The 22,777-nt window shown below is 42.3% G+C and overlaps 1 protein-coding gene across 1 annotated transcript in view; it reads right to left on the minus strand.

Annotated features, from left to right (window-relative positions):
* Positions 1–20,537: 20,537 nt before the first annotated feature.
* Positions 20,538–22,777, minus strand: part of LOC126069901 (testis-specific Y-encoded protein 3-like) — a 32,295-nt gene continuing 30,055 nt past the window's right edge. Inside the window, exon 6 of the mRNA XM_049873546.1 lies at positions 20,538–20,726. Coding sequence (XP_049729503.1) covers positions 20,538–20,726 — 189 coding nt within the window. The remainder of the gene's footprint in view (positions 20,727–22,777) is intronic.

A 22,777-nucleotide genomic window follows, 5' to 3' on the forward strand; every position in this document is an offset into this window, starting at 1 on the left:
GCCGTCCTCTCCCCCTTGGACCCTTCCTTGGGGGATGGCCTAGGCATGCAGGTGTGGAACACCTCCAGCCACCCCTCCACCCCTCTCAGCAGCGACAGGCCTTACAGGAGCAGATACCAGACGTACACCCCCACGGCTGTCTCCTCCTTGCCTTGATGTGCAAGCAAACTGCGAATTAAAAAAGTGCCTTCACAAACACAATGTCTGTCTCTGCGGAGTCTTTGTGGGGCTGCGCCCTGGCAGTGTGTCCATAATGGATCAGTGTAGCCTGTCACTCCCATTATGTTCTGGGTGCCTTTTGGGGCAAGGAGCAGAATGCCTTCTCGGGGGCTTCTGCTGCTTTCAGGGCCAAAGAGGCAATCAGGCGAAATCCATTCCTTCCAATTACCTGTAGTTTCTGTAGAAGAGTTACTTGTTCAGAAAAGCCCCGAGGTTGAGCTGCGCTTCACCACTTAGCAAGATCCAATGCTCAATTCGGTGAGCTGACGTTAAGTGCCTCTCAGGGCTGGTGAATAAACAAGCCTCCCAGACGGTTTTCTATACCCATAAGGTGAATTAATTTATTTGCACACACTTGGGAGACTGACAGCTTTTCTAGCGGCCAGGGGGTTTCGTTGGCAGAGGAACCAGCTTCTCTTTCCTCACTTGAGGAGCTTTTACTTAACGGACCAATGCGCCTTAAGGACAAACGGGGAGGGGAGGCCGCCAGGGAGGAGATGGGACTCAGAGTGATCTCAAGCATGCTAAGAACGAATGAGCAATTCCAGGGCTGGTTACGGAAAAGAAGAAATGACACATTTTGGGCTTGAAATGTTTTAAAATATTGTTAAAGGAAATATCAAAAGTTGGTTTAAGAACCCCCAAAACTGTTGGCCTGAGATCATGTTTAAACCTTAAACAAAAATATTCCCCAAAATCTTTAAACAAATAATAGCTTAACTAGTAAAGAATGTCTGCCTTGAGCATTGTGCTCTTTTAAAGAGCTCTCTATATGAGATCAAACTGACAACAGCAACTGTTGAAAGATGAGAGAGGAAGCTTAGGGGGCAGTGAGTCTGTGTTCATGGGGGAGGAACAACTCAGAAGAGGAGGGTGAGAGTGGCTGCACAACTTGAAGTACGTAAAAAACGTCACTGAATTGTGCTTGTAGAAACCGTTGAATTGGTCTATGTTTTTCTGTGTATATTCTCATTAACAACAAAAAAACTGTATTTAAAAAAGCAAACAAACAATAGTTAACTAGTAAAGACTGTCTGCCTTGAGCATTATGCTCTTTTAAGAACTGTCTAGATGGAGCCCTGGTAGCATGGAGGTTAAGTACTCAGCTGCTGGCCAAAAGGTCAGCAGTTTGAACCCACCAGCTGTTCCTTGGAAACCCTGTGGGGCAGTTCTACTCTGTCCTATAGCGTGGCTACGAGTTGGAATCAACCCAACAGCAACAGAGTTTTTTGTTTTTAATATGGGGTCACATTGACCACAGCAACTAGAAGGTTGGACAGGAAGCTTAGGGGGCAGTAAGTTTCTGTTAGTGGGGCGAGAACAACTCAGAAAAGGAGGGTGAGAATGGCTGCACCACTCAAAGAATGTCATCGATGTCACTGAATGGTATGTGCAGAAACTGGTGAATTGGTGGAAGTTCTTCTGTGTATATTCTCAACAACAGCAAAAGTAAAATAAACTATTTAAAAAAGAAAAGACAAGATGGCGTAAACAGTGTAATGTGTTCTGCTCTAAACCTGGGTCTCACCATCGACAAAGGAGATGAGACTGATATTTCATTTCATGCAATTTGAAAGTTGATAAGGCATAATTTTAAAATCAATGAGTGCAACAACAACATATAATTGAGCTCCTTCTGTCTATATAGCACTGTGCAAAACACAGGGAGGGTGCAGCTTATCCCCTGAAAGAGGAAGAACTGGGATGGCCCATGCTTTGTGCACTGAGACTTCCCTTACACGTATTATTTATTTGACAGCAACCATATTAGGAAGGTAATGTTGTTAAGAAGCTCTATTGCACAATCGGTAAGTGCTTGGCTGCTAAAGGAAAAGGTCAGCGGTTCGGAGCCACCTGCTGCTCTGCAAGAGAAAGATATGGCAGTCTGCTTCCGTCATGAGTACAGCCTAGGAAACCTCATGAGGCAGCTCTACTCCTCCCTATAGTTTCTATATGAGTCATGAGAACTATTCTTAGGTGCTGTGGAGTTAGCCTAGACTCATGGTGACCCAGTGCACAATGGAAAGAAACACTACCTGATCCTGTGCCATCCCAATGCTTGGTTGGTGTCATGATTAAATTATGTCCCCACAAAAATGTGTGTATCAGTTGGGCTGGGCCATGATTCCCAGTATTGTGTGATTTTCCTATGTGTTGTAAGTCCTGCATCTATGATGTTAATGAGGGAGGATGGGTGGTAGTTGTGTTAGTGAGGCAGGACTCAAACTACAACATCAGATTGTGTCTTGAGGCAAACTCTTGAGATATAAAAGAGAGAAGTGAGCAGACAGACAGGGGGACCACATACCACCAAGAAAGCAGTGCTGGGAGCAGTGCTGGATCCTTTGGACCCTGGGTCCCTGCGCCAAGAAGCTCGTAGTCTGGGGGAAGAGTGATGAGAAGGCCCACAGAGAGAGAAAGCTTTCCCCTGGAGCTGACACCGAGAATTTGGACTTTAAGCCTATATTACTGTGAAGAAATAAATTTCTCTTTGTTAAAGCCACCCCCTTGTGGCATTTCTGTTATAGGAGCACTAGATAACTAAGACAGGTGGAGATCAGACTGTTGTGATCTACAAGGTTCTCAATGGCTGATTTTCAGAATAGATTGCCAGGCGTTTCTTACTAGTCAGTCTTAGTCTGGAAGTTCCACTGAAGCCTGTTTAGCATCACAGCAGTATACAAGCTTCCACTGACAGACGGGTTGTGGGTGCACATGAGGTGCCTTGGCTGGGAATGGACCCCCGGTCTCTTGCCTGGAAGGTGAGGAGTCTACCGCTGACCCACCACTGCCCCCTTAAGGTCGGTTATAGAGACCCACTGTTAGAGAGAGGAGACAGCAAAAGGGGTGAAGGCCATAGTTACCAAATGGTAACAGAGTTGTGATGTGGGTTAGGCTTGCCTAACTCCAGAATCCACGTGCCTTGCACTATACCACACGCCTTCAAGGTAGACAGGAAAATACGTGTGTGTGCGTGTGTGAGCGTGTGTGTGTGCACACATATATGGTGGACATGTACACTGCATACACACACATACACACACACACAAATACCAAGCACAAGAGACGGGCTGCCAGCTGGGTGATGTCTTAGTCATCTAATGGTGCTGTAACAGAAACACCCCAAGTGGATGCTTTAACAAAGAGAAATTTATTTTCTCACACTCTAGTAGGCGAGAAGTCCAAATTCATGGTGCCAGCTCCAGGGCAAGGCTTTCTCTTCTTGCCTCTGGAGGAAGGTCCTTGTCATCAGTCTTCCCCTGGACTAGGAGCTTCTCCACGCAAGAACCCCCAGGTCCAGAGGACATGCTTTTCTCCTGGGATTTGCCTTCTCGGTGATATGAGGGCCTCACGTCTCTCTGCTTGTTTCTCCTTTTATGTCTCAAAAGAGATTGGCTCGAGACACAATCCAATCTTGGAGATTGAGTCCTGCCTCAGTATCGTAACTGTTGCCTATTCCACCTCATTAACATCACAGAGGTAGGATTTACAACAGAGAGGAAAATCACTTTAGATCGCAAAATGGTGGACAATGACACAACACTTGGAATCATGGCCCAGCCAAGTTGACACACATTTTGGGCGGACACGATTCAGTCCACAACAGGTGGGCTGTGGAGGTGTCGCTATTTGAACTGGCACTCAGTGAAAGATAGGGAGACATCAATACTGAGATGATTCCTTGTAACAGATGAAGAGTGGGGTATTAGGAACGTGAGCATTAAATAGCGGGGTGGGAAAACACAAAGCATATGGAAGGTTCTGGAAACCCGTCAGAGTGGCTGGATGCAAGATCTGTGTTGAGTGTAATCAGAGGTTAGGTTAGAGGCACACAGGGATATGAATGTTAAGAGTATAGCAAATTGGGTTTTAGATAAAGATAATATTGGGAGTAACTATCAAAAACACAGCTAAACGTTTCCTTAAGAACTTTAAGGAGTCCCAGGGTGGTATACATGGGTAACGCGCTTGGCTGCTAATCAAAAGTTTGAGGTTCCAGTCTGCCCAGAGAGAGGTACCTTGGAAGAAAGGCCTGGCAAAATACTTCCAATATCCAGGCATTTAAAAACTCTACGCAACACAGTTCTTCTTGGAGTTGACTCCATGGCCAAAAACAAAGAACCCTCTAAAGGAAACCCTGGTGGTGTAGTGTTTAAGAGCTATGCCCACTAACCAAAGGGTCAGCAGTTCGAATCCAACAGCTGCTCCTTGGAAACCCTATGGGGTAGTTTTACTCTGTCCTATAGGGTCGCTGTGAGTCAGAATCCACTCAATGGCAACAGGTTTTGGTTTTAGAGGGTAAATTTCAGTTTATAGAAAATTTTATTTTTTGTGTGAAAGCATTCACTACTAATGGTATAGGAATAAAAAAGTTCTGTTCTGAAAGTTTGAAATCTTTGAATCAGCAATTGAAAAAGTTTCATTTCAGATAATGGAGGAATTTTTATCTTACTTGATGAAAAATTCTTAGGAACACAAACATGAAGACTAAAATGATGAAAAATTCCTATTAAAATGCATTGAAAACAAGTCCAAAGTGGGGACAAACTAATTGTGGGAAGCATAAGGCTTATAAGCACCAAAAGAATGCATTTTCCCCACAGCCAAAGATGGGTTTTGGTCCCAGGAAAGATTCAAAGCTGGATAAGTACAGCCAATAATAACCTGGTATATGAGGCAGAATTGACTTGATGGCAACAGGCTTGGTTTTTTGGGTATATATGGGAGTCCCTGGGTGGTGCAAACAGTTAACATGCTTGGCTGCTAGCCTAAAGGTTGGAATTTCGAGTCCACCCACAGATGCCTTGGAAGAAAGGCCTGGAGATCTACTTGTGAAAAAATCAGCCACTGAAAACCCTATGGAGCACAGTTCTACCCAGACACACAAGGCTTAGAGTTGACGCCGTGGCAACTGTTTATTTTTTATAGTTGATATAGATGAAGACCCATGGGTTAAATATCAAAAGGTAATTCTGATCTTGTGACTCAACAAATAGTGTTCTTCATTTAAAACAAATGTACTAAGAACTTCTTTGGTTATTTAATTTTAAAATGAATGTGACCTCCAACAAAGAATGAAAAATCCCACTACCAGAATGCCACTGGAAAAATCAAATAACACAGAAAAAGTAAAGGGGTATACTATACCAAAAAAAAAAAAAAAAACCATTCCCTTGAGTTGATCCCAACTCAGAGTAATGCTATAGGTTAGAGTAGAACTGCCCCATAGTGGTTACAAGGAGCAGCTGGTGGATTCAAACTACCAACTTTTTGGTTGGCAGCCAAATGCTTAACCACTGCTCCATCAGCTCTAAAACAAAATTCTAGCAGAAATAAAAAGACCAGATTTACTGGCCTGACAGAGACTGGAGAAACCCATAGAGTATGGCCCGCAGACACCCATTCAGCTCAGTAATGAAATCACTCCTGAGGTTCACCCTTCAGCCAAAGAACGGACAGGCCCATAAAACAAGACAAGACTAAAGGGGCACACCAGCCCTGGGGCAAGGACTAGAAGGCAGGAGGGGACAGGAAAGCTGGCAATAGGGAACCCAAGGTGGAAAATGGGAGAGTGTTGACATGTCATGGGGTCGGTAAACAATGTCACAAAACAATACGTGTACTAAGTGTTTAATGAGAAGCTAGTTTGTTCTATAAACACTCATCTAAAAAAAAAGTACAGTAAAAAAAAGGAAAAAAGAACAAGTGTTTTTATTGGAGCCCACTTTTTCCAGTATCCCTTTTTGTATGGCGAATATATATGTGTTGTTATTGTTAGGCGCGGTCTAGTCCATGTTGACTCAGGGTGATCCCATGTGACAGAAGAACTGCCCTGTAGGGTTTTCTAGGCTGTGATCTTTACAGGAGCAGATCCCCAGATCTTTCTCCAGCAGAGCCACAGGATGGGTTCAAACCACCAACCTGTCACTTAGCAGTGGAGCACTTAACCATCGTGCCACCAGAGCTCTCTGAATATATACATACCTGTTGAGTCAGAATCCATTCTGCGGCAACGGGTTTGCTCTGGGTGGGTTATAAAAAGAATGAATTAGCAAAGGCAGAAATTAACATTATCTGACTTCTGAAATGATGTGCTCAAAATCATCTATGTAGTATCATTTCCAAAAAAGCTTAAATGGAATCTACTCATGAGAAAGCCATTAAACAAATTCAGGGTGAAGGGCACTCTATGTAATAGCCAGCATGAACTCTTTACACTTGTCAAATCTGTGAAACAAACAAACGCAAAAGGCAGAGGCACAGGTCCAGATTAAAAGAGAATAAAAAGATGGGACAACCAAAAGATGGGCAGAATCATTAATGGAGCCTGAGTTTATATAAACAATTATAAAGGGCAATTTTGACACAACGTTAAATTTTTAACATGGGATGGTACATCAAAGGACAATATTGTGTTAACTTTTAAATATCTTAGACATGACTGTGACAATTTTACTACGTTTATGTAGGAGAATGTCTTTGTTACGAGGAGACGCACCCTGAAGGATTTAGTATTTAACACGTCTTGGTGCATTTCTTTTAAATGATTCAAAAGTATGTATAAAACCCATTGCCATTGATTCTGTTCTGACTCCTAGCGAGCCTATAGGATAGAGCAGAACTGCTTGGTAGGATTCCCAAGGAGTGCCTGGTGGATTTGAACTGCCAACCTTTTGATTAGCAACCGTAGCTGTTAACCCCTACACTACCAGGTTTTCCTACACCACTGTATATATGTGTATGTATGTAGGTATATAGATTAGATAGATAGATAGATATGGATGATATAGATACAGATAAAATGGATAAAGACATAGACATATAGACATAGACATAGACACAGACACAGACACAGACACAAGACATAGACATAGACATAGATATACACACACACACACACACACACACACACATATATATATATATACACACACACGTCTTGGAATAGCATAGCCACAACGCTCCTTAGAAGAGAGCATGGTGCGACTTTGTCCCAACTACTTTGGACATGTTATCAGGAAGGACCAGACGCTGGAGAAGGACATCATGCTTGGTAAAGAAGAGGGACAGCAAAAAAGAGGGAGCCCTTCAATGAGATGGATTGACACAGTGGCTGCAACAACGGGCTCAAGCATAATGACAATTGTGAGGATGGCACAGGACCAGAAGGTGTTTCATTGTTCTACAGAGTGTCCCTTTGAGTTGGAATCAACTCTACAGCACCTAACAGGAACAACAACGAAATATATATGTATATATGATATATGTGCTCTGGTAGTGCAATAGTTAAGGCCTTGACTGCTAAGTGAAAGGTTAGCAGTCAGAACCCAAACAAGAGGCTCTGCGTGAGAAAGACCTGGCAATCTGCTGCTGTAAAGACTACAGCCTAGGACACCTTATGCGGCAGTTCTCCTAAGTCACAGGGGATTGCTATGAGTCAGAGGATCTGGACAGCGCTCACAACAACATCGTGTGTGTGTGTGTTTGTGCATGGGGAGAGAGAAGGAACACAAGTAACCTCCGTGTTGTTACTTGCTGACTAGTCAGCTCTGACTCACGACAACCCTATGCACACTGCCCGGCCCCGCACCATCTTCATGATTGTTGGTCGGCTTGAGTCCATTGCTGTGACCACTGTGTATTCTGGTCGGCTTCCAGCCCAAGGAGCTCATCATCCAGTACTGTATAGGACAGTGTGCTGTTGGGATCCACAGGGTTTTCACTGGCTGCCTTCAGAAGTAAATCGCCGGGTCTTTCTCCCTAGTCTTAGTCCAGCAGCTGCACTGAAACCTGTCCACCATGGGTGACCCTGCTGGTATTTGAAAGGCCCATGGGATTGCTCCTAGCTTCTCAGCAGCATACAAGGCACTATGGTTCAACAAACTAATAAAGGAGACCAAAAAAGGTAAAATATTAATAATTAGTGAATCTCCATGAAGGGTATACAGGTGTTCATGGTATTATTCTATTTTTCTCTAGGTTTGAATTTTTTTTTTTAATGGGCATTTGAGAAAGAAGTGAAACAGGCCTGACACTAAAGAAGGAAAATACAAGTAAAAGTGAGTTAGTACTTCCTGTAGCAACATTTCCCCATCCAGCCGTCAACTATCCCCTGTGTTTTGCTTATCCCATTTGGTCTCCTCGTTTTAATATCATTGAAATTTCTTTGAGAGACAACAACTCATTTTTTTTTTCCTATCTCGATGTGATATAGTTTTTAAACCTCTGACAGTGGCTTTCAGCCCAGGAAATAACTAAATTTATGCAGAGCCAACTCCTGTGAATGAGGTGGGCATCACAGTGAGACAGAATAGGAAGTGAGTTGCAATACCAGACAGAGCCCGTGAGTTCTGGTCTAACTCAGACAGCCACAATCATGGCGCCCCCACGTGTGTCAGAGCACAGCTGTGCTCCCTAGGGTGTTCAATGGCTGATTTTTCAGAAGTAGGTTGCCAGGCCTTTCTTCCAAGGAACCTCAGGGTAGATGCCAACCTCCTGAGCTGAGCTTGTTAATCGTTTGTACCACCTAGGGACTCCATACAGTTGATAGGCGTGACATATATTAGCAAAGTGGGAAATACTGTCTTTGTTAAAATCTAGACATTTTAAGGCTATAAGACTGATTATTTTTTGTAGGTTGTATATTATCTTTTCGAAACAATTTCTACCAAAGGAGCTTAAGAAGTAGTTTGAATGATGACATTAACATTGTGGAATAACACTTGGATTCTTAGGTTAGATCCATCAATTTAAAAGTGCTGTATTAACGAGTAAAGCAGGTAACAGGCATTTATGTAGGATTACATTTGAATGTTCATATGCAGTTAGGCACACAGTGATAAAAGCATCAAATATTCTAAAAGCTGCAAAAAAAAGGGGTATATGTTCACAAAAAGGAATAAGGTAAAATAAATGAGGACAAATTCTGATTCATCAGGTGTAAAATGAAAAGTGTAATTTCTAGCAGAAAGATGGAGGCAGATGATGGGATTTAAAATAGAAATTTGTCCATGGAAACTCTTGGTAAGAACTGGCAGGCTCACGTAAATGATGGGATTTAAAATAGAAGTTGGTCCATAGAAAATATTGGTGAGAACTGGCAGGCTCAACAATCAAGAACTTTGAAAGAAAAAAAAAATCACTTCTGCTGTTGTTAGGCGGCATCAAGTTGGTCCCGACTTACAGGAACTATAAATACCAAGGAGGAGAACTGCCCCATGGGGTTTCATAGGCTATAATCTTTGCAAGAGGAGATCACCAGATCTTTTCCCCCTTGATGGCACTGGGTGGATTCAAACTATTAACCTTTTGGTGAACAGCCAAACACTTAACTACTTGCACAAATACAACTGTCATCTTCATTGATGAGTTGCTTTTCCGAGAGTTATTTTGCTAGAATCACCATTAATACCTCTATCCGTGAGGCTCAGGAACTTAATGGATTAACTTTTATTTCCTTGAGATGTGAAAGACCAAACCAGACCCATCACCAGGGAGTAAATTCTGACTCACAGTGACTCTACAGGACAGAGTACAACTGCTCCATAGGGTTTCCAAGGCTGTCATCTTTACGGAAGCAGACTGCCACATTTTTCTTCCACGGAACAGCTGGTGGGTTCAGGCTGCCAAATGTTTGCTTAGCAACCAAGTGCTGAGCCACTGACCCACCAACCGTAATCCCTCTACATTGTCAATCACATCGTAATTTTCAAAACCACCCCCCCACCTTCACTCTTGTCAATATCTGTGAAGCTGTAAGAGCATATTTTGTTAAATTTCCCCTTCTGTAACATCTCGCTTCACCCAGATGCTGGTTCCTGGGTACGACATTCCCCAAGTTCTGACCCCCACGATCTGGTTTGGTGTTAACCAGTCCCCATGTCCAGAGAACTCGCCACAGCTCTGATGGCGACTTCCTTTAGTGAGAGGACGCTAACCACTGTGATGGCACGATGGATGGGAACCTGACCTTAATTCACTCTGTTGCATGAAAGCCTTCCACCCACCAAGCCCCTCTGGGTTGCTTGGCCTGGGGACTGCTGAAAGCCATGGCACTAAAACCAGACAAAAATCCAAACCAGTCACTGTCGGGCCCATTCCAACTCATGGCACCCCTGTGTGTGAGTAGAACGATGCTCCGTAGGGTTTTCAATGGCGGATTTTTTGGAAGTAAATAACCAGGCCTTTCTTCCGAGGTGCCCCTGGGTAGACTCGACCTCCAACCTTATGGATAGCAGCCCCAAACTTTTGAACCATTCAGGAACTCCTTATTCAAGTCAGCCCAAATCAAACAAACAAGCAAACAAACAAACAAACCCACAGTCATGGAGTCAATTCTGACTCATACTGATCCCATGGGGTTTCCAAGGCTGCAAATCTTTAAGGAAGCAGGCGGTCACATCTTTCTCTCATGGAGCCACTGATGGTTTTGAACCACAGACCTTTTGGTTAGCAGCTGAGCGCTTAGCCACTGTGCCACCAGGGCTTCAAAGTCAACAAAGAGTAATTTCTACTAAATAGAATACATCCTTGAAGGGGAAACCACACAGATGTCTATCGGTGGATAAATGGATAAACAAAATGTGGTCTAGCCATACAACAGAGTATTACCTGGCCATGAAAAGATCACAGTACTGAAACATACACAACGTAGAAGAACCTTGAAAACATAGTATTAACTGAAGGAAGGCAATCCCAGAATACCACACATGGTCTGTATCCATGCATGTGAAATGTCCAGAACAGGCAAATTTATAGAGACAGAAAGTAGTTTGTTATTGCTGGGTGCTGTGGAGTCAATTCTGACCCCAAGTGTTACACAGCAGAAGTGCCCCAGGGGGGTTCCCAGGCTGTAATCTTTATGGGAGCAGGTCACCAGGTCTTTATTCCTCAGAGTTGCTGTGCGGTTGGAACCTCCAACTTTTTGTTTAGCAGCTAAGGGCTTAAGCAGGACTCCCAGAAAAAAGATTAGTGTTTGCTTACTGTTGGAAGCTGGGAGACGTGGGGCGATAACTAAAGGTTAAAGAGGTATGGAGTTTCTTTTGGGGGTGATGAAAATATGCTGAAATTGATCGTGGTGATGGCTGAACTACTCTGACTATACTAAAAAGCACTGAAAAGCACACTTCAAATGGGTAAATTGTATGGCATGTGAATTATCACTCAACAAAGTGGGTGCCAAAAATAAAATCGCGTTGAAAGAAAGATTTGAGACAATACAGGTGGGACATGGAGAGTAGGAATTGGTGATGTTCCTTGTCCCTGAGTTTTTCTCTTCTTTTGTACCCAGGGACTTGGTGTGTTAACACACCTGCCAAGCACACACCTCCAAGGCTTATAAAAGGTGTTTTTGACATGGCACAAATGGACCTGGGGTAGTTCTGTGCTGACAACTGTCCCAAACAGAGCCAAACACTGCACTTTATTGTCTTGGAAACCCCAGAAGAGCCAGGGGCATTGCCGCCAGGGAAAGTTGCCAAGCAACTCCCTCCAACCCCTACTTGCCCCTAAAATGAAACCACCTTCAGAAACTCAATGTTGTTGTTGGGTGCTGAGGCCATTTTCAACTCAAAGCAACCCCATGCGACAGAGTAAAACTGCCCATAGGGTTTTCTTGGCTGTAATCTTCATGGGAGCACGTCACCAGGTCTTTATTCCACAGTGCTGCTGGCTGGGTTCAAACCAACAACCTTTTGATTAGCAGCCGAGGACTCAACCATTGCTCCGCCAGGGCTCCCAAACTCTATATATGAAATAGTAAATGCAGTATGTGATTTTTTTTTAACTTAAATTTGTAGCTGTTTCTTATAATGTCATAAAGCCTCTGAGTGGAGCAAACAGTGTTCAATTACTAACCAAAAGGTTGGTGGTTCAAGCCCACCCAGGGGTGATGAGGCCTGGGAGTCTACTTCCAAAATGTCACAGACGTTGGAAACCCTAGGGAGCTGTGCTCTGCACACATAGTGTCCTTGTGAGTTGGCATTGATGCGGCAGCCACTGGTTTGGGGTTTTTGGTTCTTTCAAGATCAATCCATAAAAAGCAATATGGCTGCTTTAATAAATATGAGAATTGGAAGTTGGAATACACGGGAGGCAGGTACAAACTCCTTTTAACCTCAGTATCCACATATTTGAATCAAAGGCTTTTAGGGTATTTGAAATATCTTCCTAAAGCAAGGCTTTCCAGGAAATACGTGGGAAGAAACCTATTCTAACTGACCTAATCATCACTTAACCCTGAATAACTGGCTTTCAGGCTCGCTGTCTGTAAAATGAGTCTGTTTCTGGTGTGTTGACCTGGTTTTTGAAACTCCAGTCCTAAATCTGAGTGTACATATTCATGTATGGATGGATGGAGGTATATGAGGAGCTCTGGTGACACAGTGGTTAAAGCACTGCTAACTGAAAAGTCAATACAAAACCACCAGCAGCTCAGCTGAAGAAAGACTACAGCCTTGGAAACCCTATAGGGAAGTTCTACTCTGTCCTGTAGGGACATTATAAATTGGAATCAACTTGACAGCCGCACATTGTGTTTTTTTTTTTTTGAATGTATATATATATATATACAGATATATATATATTTAAATATTATGTAGAAATAAATCTGTGTGTATACATATAAACTTCTCTCTGTGTGTGTGTGTACGTATAAACAAACAGAAAAAAGCCAAACCCATTGCCGTTAAGTCAATTCTCACTCATAAGGCAGAGCAGAACTGTCCCATAGGGTTTCCAAGGAGTGGCCAGTGGATTCGAAGTGCAGACCTTTTGGTTAGGAGCCAAGCATGTGCATATGCATATATACGGAGCCCTGGGTGGGGCCATGGTTAAGCATTCAGCTACTAACCAAAAGGTGGGCGGTTCACATCCACCAGCTACTCCTTGGAAGCCCTATGGGGCACTTCTACTCTGTCCCACAGGGCCACTGTGAGTTCGAACTGACACAATGGCACCTAACAACAACACATACATATACATAAATTGATTTGTATGTATACATACATACACAAAAAAGAAAAAAAAAACACTGGTGTTTAATCGATTCTAACTCATAGTGACTTCAGAGGGTTTCCAAGGATGTAAATCTTTACCGAAGCAGACTGCCATGCCTTTCTCCCAAGGAGCTGCTGGTGCTTTCAAACTACTGACCTTTCAGTTAGCAGTTGAGTGCTTTAACCACTGTGCCACCAGGGCTCCTTATACATATTCGTGTATATATATACATGTACATATAATATACATACACACAAATGTATACCCTGTTGTATCACCCAGGAATTCCACCTAAAACAACAAAAACAAAAACAGTTGCCAGTTGATTCTGACTCTTAGCAAGCCCATGTGTTGCAGAGTAGAGCTGCCCCACAGTGTTTTCTTGGCTGTAATCTTCTTGGAAGCAGAGTGCCCGGACTTTATTCCACAGCACTGCTGGGTGGGCTTGAACCACAAACCTTTAGGTTGTGCCAGAAGGAAACTTTAATCCAAACTTATACATAAAAAATTAACATAATTCTATTGTTATTTGATGAAAATTTTCTTTAGAAACAAAGAATTGCATTGATAAAAGCATCTTGAGAACGTAGGGTCTATTCTGATCATTGTTCTTCTGAGCAAGGTGGGAAGAGAAGGTGAGAGAATGTTCTGTCTACAACCACAGGAATACAGTGAGCAAGCGGCCCTCTCGGGTGGCCAGGGAGGCGGGGGCCACGGTTATATTTAAGTCTGTACAAGAACTGTCTCTTTTTTCCTTTTACAGACATTTACTTTCCTGTTTTCTCAAAAAGTCCCCTAGGTATGCCATTCCTAATGGCAACATTTTTATTTCACCTCTCAGGAACATGGCCTGTAACTGTGAAGCCCATGATAACAGAAAATCTCACAAAACACGTCTGCAGCAGGTGATATGCTTTTCTTCATTTTGGCTGTAGAATTTTTCTACAGGAAATTCAATTTGCTCACTTAGAATTAAAATGACCTGGCAGATCATGTTTAATTTTTCCACCATGAGTAAACCCCAACCTCGGTCTCTCTTTCTCCCTCTCTCTATGCACTGACACACACAAATATATACTCCTCACTTGCACATATAAATTTCCTTGTTGGTCAGACATTTTCATAGTCTTTGAATCTTGCTTTCCCTGTGTGGATGGCTCTAGCAGATCCTAAAGCAAACAGGCCTTCCTCCTTTGCTGGCGGGAGTATAAAATGCTACAGCTGCCGTGCAGAACAGTTTTGGCCATGCCTCAAAAAGTAAAACAAACATGACCCTGAGATCCAGCAAACCCAGTCCTAGGTATACACCCCGAAGAAGTGAAAACAGGAATGCAAACGGAACCCTGTACAACAATGTTCATTACAGCACTTTTCATAATAGCCAAAACACGAAAACCACCTACATGTTCATCAACAGATGAATGGAAAAACAAAATGTAGTCTCTCCTGCCCTTGCTGGCCCTTTACTTCACCAAACATGATGTCCTTCTCCAACAATTGACCCCTCCTGATGACGTGTCCAAGGCAAGCAAATTGGACAATTTTCTGTGTTGATCTATATGGTTTTCACTGGCTCATTTTCAGAAGTAGATGGCCAGGCCTTTCTTCTTAGTCTGTCTTAGTCTGGAAGCTCTATCAAAATCTATCCACCATGGGTGGCCCTGCTGGTTTTTGAAATACTAGTGGCACAGCTTCCAGCATCTCAGTAACACCCAAGCCACTACAGTAGGACAGACTGACAGATGCATAGTGGACTGTTCTCTATACACAACCTTCTTCAAACTATACTACCTATTGACGAACCTTCCAGCATTTCCTTTGTTATTCTTTCTGAGTGCTTTTGTTCTTCCCCTTGGCATGTTCTTGGGAACCTCCTGCTCTCTTCTCTACACCCATTGCATGATCTCCCTTCCAGGACACCTTTCTGACCATCCCCAGAAGATGTAGCACATTGTGGATGGCACGCCTGTATTCCAGGTAGCATGCACTGTGCCTTTGGAAACCCTAGCTACCCTACTACACTGTTACCCCTTCCTCTTTATTTCCATACAGTCTTCTAGTGCATCCCAGAATATGGTGGGTGCTAAGTCAACGTTTGTAGAATGAAGAAGTATTAATACAAATTAAATAGCAGATTGATGATAAATCGTGCTGTTGAATGTCAGTAGCGAAAAGCTTATATAATTACTATTTTTGGAAAACCTGGTGGCGTACTGGTTAAGACCTGCAGCTGCTAATCAAAAGATCAGCAGTTCGAATCCACCAGGTGCTCCTTGGAAACTCTATGGGGCATTTCTACTCTGTTCCTCAGGGTTGCTATGAGTTGGAACTGACTCGATGGCAATGGGTTTGGTTTCTTTTTGGTTAGCAGTGAAAGACCTCTACTGGAATAAGGGTTAGACACTCGGCTGCTAACAGAAAGGTTGGTAGTTCAAACTCACCCTGTGGCTCTAAGGGAGAAAAGCCTAGCTATCTGCTCCTGTGAAGACAGTTGTTATTTGGTGCCATCAAGGAACTTCCAACTCATAGTGACCCTATCTGCAACAGAAAGAAACACTGCCCGGTCCTGCGCCATCCTCACAATCGTTGTTATGGTTGAGCCCGTTGTTGCAGCCACTATGTTAGCCCATCTCATTGAGAGCCTTCCTCTCTTTCACTGACCCTCTACCTTATCAAAAATATCCTCCTCCAGGCACTGGCCTCTCTGGATAACATGTCCAAAGGTAAAATGACAGCCTAGGAAACCCTATGGGGCAGTTGTATTCTGTCAAATGGGGTTCCTGTGAGTTGGAGTCGACTCCAAAGCACCCAATAACAACAGCTTAGCAGTGAACCAAAAGTTGAGCACATTTTCCTGGGGCTGAAGGATTCTGTGGACATCGAAAGCAGAAAAATATAATGAAATTTAAATATTGATGAGGTGTTAACTTGCTGAGCCTGAGCAGGCAGAAGAGGATGGGCTGAGAGAAGCACAAGGCAACCCCAGGGCGGAGTAAAAATCAACCCTCCAGTCTGTAGAGGTTCAGCTAATTTTCTGGAAGTGATACTGTGAATTACAATAGCAACGGTAAGCACAAAGGACTTCCACTAGAACCTTGGACCTTTGGGGATGGGGGAGATTTATAACATTCTCTAAGATGAAGGCTCTGTGGGTAAATTAGGTCTGGAAATTGTCCTTGGACACCACCCTGGCTGGTTTTGAGTTGGATCTTTGACAAAAGTAGTATTTTATCCAGAAGAGTTGCTTACAAGGGCAATAAAAACCATTTGGAATAACTCCAGGTTGGTTCTCTAAATTGGCCTTTCATAACCTTCCTCCCTGCTTAAATTTCCAGGAGTAAATGTTGACATTTCCAGCATTGAAAGAAGAGAATCTCAGCTCCCTCCATAGTTTACCAATTAATTCGTTATGTCAAGGGCTTCATAGGAGTTCCCGGGTGGTGCAAACAGTGAAATTCTTGACTAGTGGCTGAAAGGTTGGTGGTTCAAACCAACCCAGAGGTGCCTTGCATGGAAGACCTGGCAATCTGCTCTAAAAGGTCACAGCCATTGAAATGCCTCTTAAGCCCAGTTCTTCACCTTGATTTGGATTGATCTGATGGGAACAACAAGAAGGGCTTCATAAACTGTGCATGCTGGGTATTATCATTCTCTATTGCTGTCATAACAAATGACCACCCACTTAGTGGCTCGAAGTGAGTCCTTTGGTGGAGCAAATGGTTAACCATTCAGCTGGTAACCCAAAGGTGGGAAATTCAAGCCTACTCAGAGATGCCCTGAAATAACGGCTTGGCAATCTACTGCTGAAAAACCAGCCATTGAAAACTGTATGGAGCACAGTTCTACTCTGACACACATGGGGGCACCATGAATCAGAATCCACTGGAAAGTAATGAGTTTTGATTTTTTTTTTTGTTGATTCCTGATGGCTATGCAGTCCCTGGATGGTTTAAGCAGCTAAGGAAGTTCGATGCTAAACCAAAGGCTGGAGATTTGAGTCTACCCAGAGGAACCTAGGAAAAAGGAGTGGTAATCTACTTCTGAAAAACCAGCTACTGAAAACCCTACAGAGCCCAGTTCTATTCTGACACACATGGAGTCACCATGAATCAGGCTCGACTCCAGGGCAACTGGTTTGGTTTTTGTTTTTAGAGGTTACCTTAGTTATCTAGCGCTATAAGAGAAATACGAAAAGAAGATGGCTTTAACAAAGAGAAGTTTGTTCTCTCACAGTCTATTAAAGTATAAATTTAAATTCAAGGCATCAGCTCCAGAGGAAGGTTTTCTCTCTCTGTAGGCTCTGGGGGAAAGTCCTTCTCATCAATCTTCTCCTGGTCTAGGAGCATCTCATCACAGGAACCCCAGGTCCAGAGGACACACTCTGCTCCCAGCTCTGCTTTCTTGGTGGTATGAGGTCCCCCTGTCTCTCTGCTCACTTTTCTCTTTTAGATCTCAAAGGAGATCGACTCAAGACACAACTTCATCTTGTAGATTGAGTCCAGCCTCATTATTGTAACTGTCTCTAATCCTCTCTCATTAACGTCATAGAAGTAGGATTTACAACACATGGGAGAATCACATCAGATGATAAAATGGTGGAAAATCACATAATACTAGGAACCACAGCCTAGCCAATTTCACACATATTTTGGGGAAGCACCACCATCAACACCCATGGAGGCAGCAGTCCAGAAATGAAACAATCAAATGACGCATTGCATTGGGCAAATCTGGTGCAAAAGATCTCTTTAAAGTGTTAAAAAGCAAAGACGTCACTTTGAGGACTAAGGTACACCTGATCCAAACCATGGTATTTCAATGTATTATCCTACATAACCATCATAAATACATACTCCATTGTTTGCATTTTGTTGGCAATGTTTTCTCCTTCTCTTTTGGAATCCTTTTTTTTGTGTCTGGTCTTCGACAATACTTTCTAAGGCATCTAGAATCTTAGTGTAGGATTTCAGAATTGCACTTGTTGCTACAAAATGTGCATTGCAACAAGTATTAGAAAGATGTTTCAATCCTCAGTCATTGCCTAAATACGTTTTAAATACTGCCCAATGGTGAGTAGAGGTGGCAAAAAATGTGTAGAGTAACTGAACAGTAGAAAAAACTCAACTGTTCCTGGACAACAATCAACTGAGCTATGTCCTACAAGATTAAGTGAATGAACAGCATGTGGCAAGAAAATGGCATATTCATTATGTTCTAAAATTTTCTGTTCATGTCTTTATAACACCCTGACATAGTGACAGCATAGTCATAAGACTGGCCTGTGCACTTAGAAAAACTGATTTTGTAAACCGCATACATAGTGAAGTACTTGATTTGCTAACTCCTTCACTGGTATGAATTTTTAAGCTAGTAATTGTGACAAATCACACAACAGGGTTTTCCATCTGTTGTAGATATGTATCTTAACACAATACTTAGCTGCTCTATATGAGAAAGATCATCAGTGGAATCTACAGATAAGCTGAAGGATTGAGCTATACTTATTTTGCTGAAAATAGTTGATCAAACTTTGTCACTTTTTACGTTTATTAATTTCTCACACGTTTTTGTAGACATACGATGGGTTGCTTTCCTGTGTTATCATATTTTGAGATGTGACCTGCTAAAAGTGGCTCAAACTGAGCAACAAGTTCAAGTAAACCCCCAAAATTTCCATTTTGTGGTAACCCAAACACTTCATTTCTTCCACAAAACAGTAGTCCGCATTCAGTGATTGTTAGAATGACAGCAATAATGCACTGCAAAATGAGTGTCCAGTATTGACAATCTTCATTAATTTGTGTTTCTAGTTCACAAGTTAAGCCAAAACCAGGTCTCCATTTTAAATATGACAACATACAATCTCTGTGAATTGAACTGTTTTCATGTTTATCCATCATATTTGAGTTGTGCTAGTTCCTAAATCCACCCTTAGCAAACCAAGAATTAAATAATTTAGGACTGAATAGCTGTCAATCAAAACAATATGCAGAGCCCACTGATGGAGAAGATGGTAGCCACTCCCTCTCATAATTTCCACCAATAGCTTTGCACCCTAGAAATATCTGCTGGCTACAGAATTTTGTTTGTTTACCATCCAGAAAATTTTGACATGAATTTCCAAATGGTTCACTGTGAATATGACAATCACTTGGCCTTCTTTTGATTCGATAATTTACATCATTAGAAGAAAAGTTATTCCCCAAAGTAGGATCTGTGTTTCTGTTATTTACGAGGTCTGCAGGTGCAACAATTTCAGATCCTAATATTATTTCACTTTCTACACGATTATTAATTTTTTACTACCTCATGGAATGGAAGCAGAATTTGGAATAAATTCTGTCAAATTCATATCGGTATTCGTAATTTCAGAACTCTTGGTGCTAGTACAATGATCTGCACCCACTAAACTAGAGTGTTCAATGGAAGAAATCTCTTCTTATTCATTATGTTTTAAAAAGGAAGTTAATTCTGGAATTGTCTTTAGGGATTCACATATCCTTTTCATCTTCTTCAGATTTTCATTTTTTGTACTCTAGTTAGATGTTGCTGTTTCATTTTACATGGTATATCCATGTTATGGCACTTAAAAAAAATTTGATTCTACCACTATTGTTGTTAGGTACTTTTGATTAAGTTTTGACTCAAAGTGACCCTAAGTACAACAGAATGAAACACTGCCCAATCCTGTGCCCTCCTCACAATCGTTGTACCCTTGAACCCATTTTATAACCACTGTGTCAATCCATCTCGTTGAGGGTCTTCCTCTTTTTTGCTGACCCTCAACTTTACCAAGCAAGATGTACTTCTCAGGGGACTGATCCCTCCCGATAACATGTCCATAGCCAATACATTTAAATAAAGAAAATTTATGAAACCAGCTCAGACTCACAGCGACCTTATATATAACAAAGAGAACAAAATGCCCAATCCTATGTCATTTTCATGACTGTCTGTATGTTTGAGCCCATCGTTGTTTGGGCTCGTTTTTGTGGATATTGTGTCAGTCCATCTCATAGAGGGCTTCCTTTGTTTCTGCTGACCCTCAACCAACATGATATTTTTTCTAGTGATTGTTCTTTTCTGCCAACATGTCTAAAAGAAGCCAAAATGCATTTTACTGTCTCACTTCTCCAAGAAGTTTGCTCCTAACATCTTTCATTTTTCTTCAGAGCTAAGGCACTTTCCCTTATAAATTCCTGGGTGTTTATATATTGTAATTATGCACGCACTTAACTTTTGTTCACTGTTAATCAGTCTCAAGTTTCCCACACATTTTACCTACTGCTCTTGAAAACAGAAATCAGCCATGCCATTTACATCTAACAAGAAATCACATTCTCAACAGTAAAGATCAGACGAATGATGGTGGACGTGTTGATGACAATGATGTTGGTGATGAGGATGTTGATGGTGATGGTGGAGATGATGGTGATGGCTGTGATAATGGTGATGGTGATGAAGGTCATGATGATGGCGGTGATGGTGATGGTGGTGATAATGGTAATAATCTTGAAGATGATGATGATGATGGTAATGATAGTGATAGTGATGGTGGTGATAATGGCAATGGTGATGAAGGTGATGGTGGTGGTGAGGATGAAGATGGTGATGATGATGATTGTGATGATGATGGTGATGGTTGTGATAATGGCGATGGTGATGAAGCTCATGATGATGGCAGTAATGATGATGGTGATGGTGATGATGGTGATAATGGTGATAGTGATGAAGATGATGATGGTGATGATAGTGATAATGATGGTGGTGATAACTGTGATGGTGATGAAGGTGATGATGATGGTGATAATGATGGTGATGGTGATGATTTTGATGATGATGATGGTAGTGGGAATGATGATGGTGGTAGTGATGTTGATGGTGGTGATGATGGTGGTGATGATGACTAGGAAGCAGTCACCCTGTAGTCAAATAAAACCTGAGTTTACATCCTAGATGACTTCCAAGGTTAATTCCTCACCAGAAGTTGAGCCAAATGTCAGGATTCATTTCTGTGTAAGGTGGAGGCCAACTGTCTTTCTCTAAATTTCTGGAGCAACACCAGATTTATTATTTGATTACCACAGATATCCTCCTGGTTGGAGCTCAGGTTTCATACATGAAAGGCAGTCTAAGAACTTCTGCAAGATGTTATTTGCCCTCCATAGTCTAATATATTTATAAAGAATAATTTTAATAATGCTGTTCTTTTCATCCTCAGTTAGGGACTGGGTTATATAGAGTTAGGTGGCCTTGCAATGGTTATTTTATGATATGGCAACAGAGAGAGAAATCCCTCCCCTAGACCTGAATTCAAACTTCTAGCCTCCTGGATTATGACAGCATAAATTTCTCTTTATTAGAGACATTCACTTGCAGTATTTCTGTTGTAGCAGCACTAGATAACTGAGATAGCTGCTAACCAGAAGATTGGTGGTTCAAATCCACACAAAGGCACCTAGGAAGAAAGACCTGTCAATCTACTTCTGAAAGAACAGCTATCGAAAACCATATGGAATGCGGTTCTACTCTGAAACACATGGGGTCACAATGAGTTGGAAATGACTTCATAGCAATTAGCCTACTTACACATACACACACACACCTGCGGGCATCAATTCCAACTTGTAGAGACCCTATAGGACACAGTAGAACTGTCCCATATGGTTTCCAAGGAGCGGCTGATGGATTTGAACACCCAACCTTTTGGTTAACAGCTAAGCTGTTAACCCCTGGGCCAGTACTCCCCAAATTTAGTCTTCTGTCTGTATGGTACACCTCTCACTCGGACATACCATCTTATTCACACCGAGCACTCTCTGTCCCAGCTTCTAGTCTTGGCTTACTTCTTCTTCTGACAGCATTTAAACAGCATTTCATTCATTGTTCACTGACTTCATAAAACAATGTTTTTCATTGGTCAAATCTTATAAGTCTAATGGCCAGGATACAGGCTTCTCCTGATTCACATAGCTGCATGGGCTGGCAAACTCAAGATTGAAAGGCCAGAGAGCAGAGCTCTGGCTCACAGGCTGCAGAGTCTGATGAATGCCAAGACCAGCAGGCAACACAGCAGGTAAGCTGCTAGCTGAAGTCACAAGAACCAGAGATCAGACCAACAGGAGTCAGACGCAGGATCCAGAGCAAGTGAAAACCTTGAGACTTGCCAGAACATCTACCTATACTGGATGCAGGCCACATTCCCAAGGAAACTCTCTTCCAACCGATCGGCTGCTCACAGCAGATCCCACCATGGATGTGATCACATGATATCAAATCTCATCATGGAGGTGATCACATCATCGTACGACTGCCCAACTACATCATAACTGCCAAACCACTGAGAGTCATGGCCCAGCTAAGGTGAAACACAACTTTAACCATCACACTAATAGAGTTGGTAATTACCATCTGCACTCTAAAACACTTTTCTCTACTACTTACACTCATACAGCATCCCTGAAGACGCGAACCACTGACAGTTCAATTAAAACTTAATCTACTAAGTGACAGAAATTCTTAGATTATCTTTGATATCAAATCTGATCATGGAGGTGATCAA

The sequence above is a fragment of the Elephas maximus genome (assembly GCF_024166365.1).
Source record: "Elephas maximus indicus isolate mEleMax1 chromosome Y unlocalized genomic scaffold, mEleMax1 primary haplotype SUPER_Y_unloc_1, whole genome shotgun sequence".
Taxonomy (NCBI): domain Eukaryota; kingdom Metazoa; phylum Chordata; class Mammalia; order Proboscidea; family Elephantidae; genus Elephas; species Elephas maximus.